At 27.0% G+C, this 7,755-nt stretch overlaps 1 protein-coding gene across 2 annotated transcripts in view; it reads right to left on the bottom strand.

The window, feature by feature from the left end:
• LOC108692548 (zinc finger FYVE domain-containing protein 26 homolog) overlaps positions 1–7,755 on the bottom strand; it is a 21,962-nt gene that overhangs the window by 4,788 nt on the left and 9,419 nt on the right. Inside the window, exons 4-5 of one of the 2 annotated variants that reach the window (XM_018200854.1) lie at positions 5,290–5,537; positions 4,306–4,836 (exon numbers count right to left, since the gene is read on the bottom strand). In XM_018200854.1, coding sequence (XP_018056343.1) covers positions 4,306–4,836; positions 5,290–5,537 — 779 coding nt within the window. Of the gene's footprint in view, positions 1–4,296; positions 4,837–5,289; positions 5,538–7,755 lie in introns of those variants that run through there. The other variant, XM_018200855.1, reaches the window with a different exon arrangement.

Consider the following 7,755-nt stretch of genomic DNA (forward strand, 5'->3'; position numbering starts at 1 on the left):
TAGTTCCATCACGTTTCTACTATCTACCTACTCCCGTGCCAACGGCACGCTAAACATGGCAGCTTCCGAATGAGTCCGCTCCATTCTTCCTTGATTCTCTCTGGATGATCCTAATGCCAGTGGTACTGTAACTTTCAAGCATAACTCAAAAAGTACTTAATAAAAAAAAATAACTTTATTATAGTGTTTTGGAAAACTCTTGACATCGACTATTAGATTCTGAAATTAAAAGTAGAGTATTCCATTAAAAAAAATCGACGATTTTAACTTAATTTTGGCGATGCCACCCAAAATCAAACTGATAAGATCAGTAAATAGATTTTTTTGAATCCTACAACTTTTTTCTGAATAATTTTTCTCAATAATGCCGTATTTCCGAGATAAAAATTTGTAACACTTTATTTTGAATACCTGGTATACATATATACAGGATGTTCCAAAAATAACGATAAATCTTTCTCGCCCAGAGGCAGAAGATTAAACCGAGAAGAAAAGTTCTCTACCATTTTATAATTTTCAATAGTTTACAAATATTAATTATTAAAGATTGTCAAAAATTGGTCTTCAATAATTTTTTACTCAAATACTATCAACTTTACAGAAAAACTACAAAAGACAAAATGTCAATTTTCTTTTCGTAGAGCTGTATGAATTTTTTCAGAATTTCTTATAAATACTGTATTTTCTTTTTAATACTGTATTTTCTTATTTTTATACCAATACGAGAAAACACGGTATTAAAAATTTCTGAAAAAATTCTTAAAAAATTCTTAGAGCTCTAGGAGAAGAAAATAAACAATTTTTATCTCTTGCAATTTTTATGTAAAGTTGATAGTATTTGAGTAAAAAATTATTAAAAACCAATTTTCGGCAATTTTGAGCAAAAAAACTATTGCAAAGAGGTCTTTCTTTCTCAGTTTAATCCATTCTACCCCTGTGCGAAAGATTTATTGTCATTTTTGGAACATCCTGTATACGCGCGCGCGCGTGTGTGTGTGTGTAATACAATATATATATTGATTAAAGCATAGTTTTGAATGTTTTCAAGTTACCCTATCATTCGGGACCCATTCCTCCTTAGTAGGTACATTGACAGGCATAACAAATTGATTATTTTCTGCCTCAAGATTAGATTGTGACATATTTTTGGTTTTATGTTTTGTACCGTCACGCCGAAATGATACACGAAAATCTAACGACTTTTTGGCGTAAAATTTTATAACTTCATAAAAATTGTTGATACCTATATCGGGATGTTGTAAATTCTCTTGCAGCGAATTCAAAATGTTTTGAATATTTTCAAATTTACAATTCATTAATAATTGTTCCAACATCAATAATGGCTCTTTTATCAAATGGATATATAGCGATCTGTCTTTATCTTCCAACAGCTTTAGAATTTGTAATCCTATCAAAGTTTTCCGATACTTCGGTCGCTCTGCTATTTTGCAATAGTCTAACAAATAATTAGTGATAAATTGTAATGCGCTGATAGATTCTAATTTTTTAAGCACCCCTTTACATATTTTCATTGGCTGACTCAACGGTAACGCTTGAAGAAACTAAAATATTATCGAATCAATGATAAGTATTTTCGAAGCTGATATCATATGATTATGATCTTTATAAATAAATTCTTGTTTACCTTTAAAGCTTGCTTGAAATCTTGCTGGTCGTTTTTTAAAAGACCTATTAAAAAGTCTTGGCTCACAGGGGTTTGCATCTCCAGAGAAAACGCTTGACATTCCAGCCATTCCAAACATAACTCGAACTGATCTGCGTCGATCAGACACTTAATAATTTTAAATGGATCGATCTTTTTCGTACAATATACAATATCGTACCACGTAATGTTTGACTTATTCATACAGTACGGAATCATTTTATGGAAGATCGTTATTCTGCACAAGATATCATTCATCCGATGTTTGCAATACATTGGCAATTTATGATTGTGCTCGTGCTGCAATGCGTGACATAATGCGTGCTCACATAAAATCATAGGCCACTTGTTAACATTGTGTAATATCGTTTGCGTCAATATATATATATCTTTGATTTGATACAAATATTGCAGCATACTTGTGACAGATAGTATACCTAAATTGGAGAGCATGTGACTTAAAATCAAATCCTTGAAGCGCTGTAATTCTGCATTGTATTTTATAATGATGTCAGCTAGAGCGTTTAACATGTCCAAAGAATCCTGCCAATTTTTATCTTTCCTAAGTTCAAAATAATGCCATAACTCGTGCTCAGGTATGCTATCATGAATAGCGGCGAGAATTTGATTATTGTTAAATAAGAATTTTAGCTTGTTCATCCACGGAGAATTCACAAGATTCTCAAAACACACTATACGTTTTACATTATCATAATTATTCTCTAAAATAGTCGGATTTTCGTTATGCATTCTCTGTACAAGATAAGAGACGAGCCAACAATGTCTTTTCAGATATTGCAATAAACTAGTTCTTAATATACGAGTCTGCCAAAGTGATGTCTGTATAAAATTTGTGATTGTGACATTAGATATATTATATTTGGAATATTTTAGTATCACTTCGTATGTATAATTAGACGTCATGTATTCCAGATTTATATCTTCGTTTAATTTTTCGAAATCGGCTATTGAAGGCAAACTCCTGTTAGCGTTTGTCTCACCATCAGTATCTCGTGAAAATATGTTTTGATATTGCCTCACAAGATTGAATAAGCTGATTTTTTGTTTTGGCCCATTTACAGACTCATCAGATGACACCAATGAATAATACGCGATATAATCATTAGTCGCTTCATTTAACGCATCGTTTAATGTCTGTGCTTCATACACCTATAATTTTGAATACATTGATCATATCCATCCTTTACTACGACAAATAATTGTTTAACAAAAAAATGAGCATAGGTGATAATTGTTTAGATGCTGGATACGATTCCGTATACTAAAGTGATTCTATCACGTTACAATTTTGAGGAAGAACTTTTCCAATTTTTATATAAATTCTGTATCCTTTATATATAATAACCAAAATTTAGTTAAAATTTAAGATTATTAGACGATCAAAATATTTCACAATCAAATCTTCATGCTTAAATACAAATTTCTTGTGTGAATTTAAGACGGTGCTGTTTAAAGATATATTCTTTGAAATATTGCTACATTTTGATATGAAATATATTTAGAAGATAGATTATTATTTAATATCAAAAAAGTTTAAAGAACAAATCTTTTAAATAGTCAAACATACTTTTTTGTAGAAAATTTTATCATTTATATCCCTATCTCCGGGATCTATTGTACCAGTGACTAAGAGAAAAATCGTAACACATTTTTAAAATAACTTTTAAAAAAGTAAAGTGAAAATAGTTTATTACTAATTATGTACTAGTCTATAAACTTATAGACTATTATAACTATAATAATAATATGTGATAATTTGCTAAACAAAGCAAATGGACGAGCGAACATTCGTGCGTGCTACTCAAATGTACACTTAAAACTTTATGGACATATGTTCAAAGTATTAGACTTTTGATAAATATACATTAAAAATAAAGAAAAATAAGTATCACATGATATTACTGGTGTTTCGTGTACTGCATTCATTTTTTTTATTAGCGATTATTAGAATAAGGTTCAAATTGTTCAAAACATGAAAGATGTAAAAAATATTTTTTAATAACTATATTATTCACACTTCAGGATTTTTCAGGTCGTTGAATACTAATTTGATAATCAATAAAATTCAAAATTTAATCAATATGGCAGATATCAAAATTTAAGAATGTTTGAATTTTTGGAATAATTAAATTTTTTTCAAATTTACATTAAATTATCAAACTGATATAGATGAATCATATATTAAACAAATTAGTATTCAGCAACTATATAATTTTTAAGTTTGAATAACGGAATTAAATCATACAGAGAGAGATTCTTAAAAGTCTATATAAGTCGCAACTTTATTGCAATAAAGTTATTAATAAATATTTTTTTAATCATAATCGGCATGATAAATTCCTTTTAAAGGACTGAAAATCCTGATATTAATTCTAATAAAACAATATTAATTCTAATTATAATAAAATTTCTCCAACACGTTACATAATATAGATATAATATGCCAAAATATTTCTCTTCCATAACTGTAATCGCAAATTTCTCAAAATTGACGTGATAGAGTAATTCGGATCACATTCAAACGTGATTCAATACTCAAAAACTATGTAAATCCTCATTTTTATGTCAAAAATTAAATTTTTATTGAATAGTGTAATTAATTAATCGATGCGTCAGCTTACACGAATCTCAGGCGTGCCGTAAAACTCATTAGCCATGGCGAAGATAATCCTTGGATTTTGCACAAGATCTAAATCCTGCCATGCCAATTCGTTGAGCTCTTCCACTCGCGTGAAGAATTTAATATCGTTCGCGAGCTTACCCAATAATTTTGATCGAAGAGCAGCGAGTGTCACTAAGCCCAAATCACCAATTATATAACCGATCGATGTCAATGAAATCGTATGTCTCAAACTTTCGAGAGGCGGATCTTTGGACCATACATCTAAACTCGCATGAAGAAACATAACGTTCCAAACATTCAAAAAAAATGTCAATGTTTCGTCTCCTACAGATAATTCGCCGAGATCGAGATTGATAAGATTTGATGTTTTGTTTAGAATCATTCGTATATCTGTATGATCAGAAATACTTCTCAAATACGAATTATCCAAATGAGATCGTCCTGAACTTATGTTGCATAAAATCTGTAGAAGTTCTGCCAATATTTCCGAAATATATTGATTTGGTCTTTTTATTACATTTTTTACATCCTGTAAAGATATTTTATATTACACTATATTACATATTGTTTATTATTATGTATACAGAGATTGTAAAGACCGTAACAACGCTTAAGGAGAGATTCCTGACATTATATTTTGAAATGAAGACTCTAATATTCAAATATCAAGGTTATAATAATTTGTTCATAAATATCAATAATTTTATCTTCACATACATAATTTTTATATCAATATTAACAAAAAACAACAAGTAGCTTTTGCTTTTAGCACTTTGTGTTGTATCACACTCAAATGCGAAAATTTTAAGCGATATGATTCGCTAACTTCAAATACTTATAATTGAAAACTTATATTATAACTTCGATATTTTCATATTAAAATTTTTGTCTTAATAAAATAATTTTAGGAATTTAAGCGTTGTTACGGTCTTTATGAAACATTGTATATATTATTTATTAGTTAGCACGATTAGTTTCCTACCAATTCTTCTTGATTTTTATTCAGTATAATGTATTCCGAATCTTTGATACTACTGCACTTTTTTTTATCATAACAAGAAATATTCGGATATGCGTTTACAAGGATACTGTATATTAAGTTCACTTGCAAATTAGAAGCGACCTTTTCGAGCTTATCTGGTTCCGTATTCAAATCGAATATCTGATATCCAAAATAATGATGTAATGGAGTCTTTAATAAATCAGATATTGTTTGTATATTAGTGTCGTCTAAAAATAAAATAATAAATTAGTATATGTGTAATTAATTTAATTTTTTTCTTACTGTATAGTGTCTCATATAATAGCTATCTTTTTATAATTTTTCTATGTTTTAACACAATTAATTTATTATATATTAATATCTTCATGTTCTTATATGTATGTATGAATAATATAGATATGTAATTATTTTGTATTAATAATAAATAACATGCCAGTCAAAATTAGCACTTTTTATACAAAAAATTTATGCTAAAAAGAAAAAAATTCATGTAGATAAATATGTTCTGAAAAGCCTTTAGATTTTTAAATGCCTTAATATTTTTAAAAGAGCTCTGATTTCAAATTTGTATTTAAAATTTTATAATTTAAAACAACCGATCCAATATAGCGACCAAAATGATAACTAATAATAGAATCTCATAATATATAAAAAAATATTGATTTTAATAAAATTTTATAAGAAAATCTTAGAAGAAATTAACATGGATTTCCTGAAAAGACATTTCCTTATTTCACAGGAAAAAAATAACTATTGCACTTTATTAATACTAATAAAAACATAATCTGTTTAGATAATTGAAGAAGTAAAAACTCATAATTCATATATTTGTGGCTTGTTTTTATTTAAAAAAATTGACATACATATGTTATTATAATCATGAGTGACCTCCAATAAGTTTTAGCCGGCGTGTCACTCGTTATTCGTTAAAAAGTTATTAAGTCAAAGTTAGTAATTATTTTCCTGCCAACAGCTAAAACTTGGAGGTCATTCAGGATCATAACCTTGATAACATATGTCAAGATCAAGGTTAGGGCTGGATTCCTTTTTGTCAACTTTTACCAAAAAATTAATAAAAATAAAATAATTCAATATATTATTAGAAAAAAGCATGTAAATCAACGCTGGTTCTTATTGTGAATATCTTGTTATTTATTCATAACAAAATGTAATAAAGTCTAGACGTTTCGATCATTATTAGATCATCTTTAATAGTATTTCTGTATTTGAATACAATGTTTATGTAAATTCGTCATTAAATTTCCCTTATCATTCTTCTATCATTATAATTGTTTTAAGAGACTTATAAAAAACTTAGAATTAAAATAGTTAGAGAATATAAATAATATAAAATATAATTAAAAATATAAATTGAGAATGTAATCACTAAAAATTTCGCTTGTTTATTACTCGCCGCTTTGCTTCGTATATATTTCATTCACAATTTGCCATTCCATTTCTTTTATCAATTGCTCAATTTTGAAAAGGCTGGTGTTATATATTTCTATTTTCATTTTCTTGCAACAACCGTGGTCAATATTTGCATAGAAGTCGTCATTTTTGACAAATTACAACATATCAAATTAAGAACCTTTTGTGAGAAGTCATCAAATTTGTCATCAAGTTAAACAAATTTAATAAGAAAGTCATTAAAGTAATACAGTCATTATAAATTTGAATAAAATTGTTTAAGATTCTCTAAAATTTTTTCAAAAAGTCATTAAAATTGATACGGTCATTATGAATTAATATAGTTATGTTTATTGTGTGGGTATATTGTAAAAAATAATTTTCAATCTATCAATTGTAACTTATTGTTGACTTTTGTAAGTTTTAAGACAATTATTTATAATGATAGGAGAGAACGATAAGGGAAATCTACGATGAACGATGAATTTACATAAACATTGTATTCAAACTACTATTGAAGATGATCTAATAAATCGAAATGTCTAGATTTTATTACATTTTGTTATGAATAAATAACATTAAGATATTCGCAATAAGAACTATAATATTGGCTTGCATGCTTTTTTCTATATTGGATTTTTTCTATATTTGATTTACTTTTCTACATTTGATTTACTCTAGAAGCCATTACTTGATTATTACTTGTATTAATATTAGAAAAATAAAATTAAAAAATCAATAAATAAAAATATTAAAAACAAACAAATTTTTTAATCTTAAAAATTAAGAAAGATAGAATTAGAAACACACCATATTTTTGTTGTTAATTTTATAAAATATAAAGTTTTTTCATTAAAAAAAAAATATAAATTTTATCGACATTAGATCTAATATATTCACAAACATAAACTTAATTTAAATTAACAAACAAACATTAACTTAAATTATAATCAAATTTGAAATCAGAAGTCTAAAAAACTTACGTATAAAATTCAATTGTGTATAAGACAATTTTTTTAATTTGACTATCATATA

Source organism: Atta colombica, unplaced genomic scaffold (assembly GCF_001594045.1).
Source record: "Atta colombica isolate Treedump-2 unplaced genomic scaffold, Acol1.0 scaffold76, whole genome shotgun sequence".
NCBI classification, from domain to species: domain Eukaryota; kingdom Metazoa; phylum Arthropoda; class Insecta; order Hymenoptera; family Formicidae; genus Atta; species Atta colombica.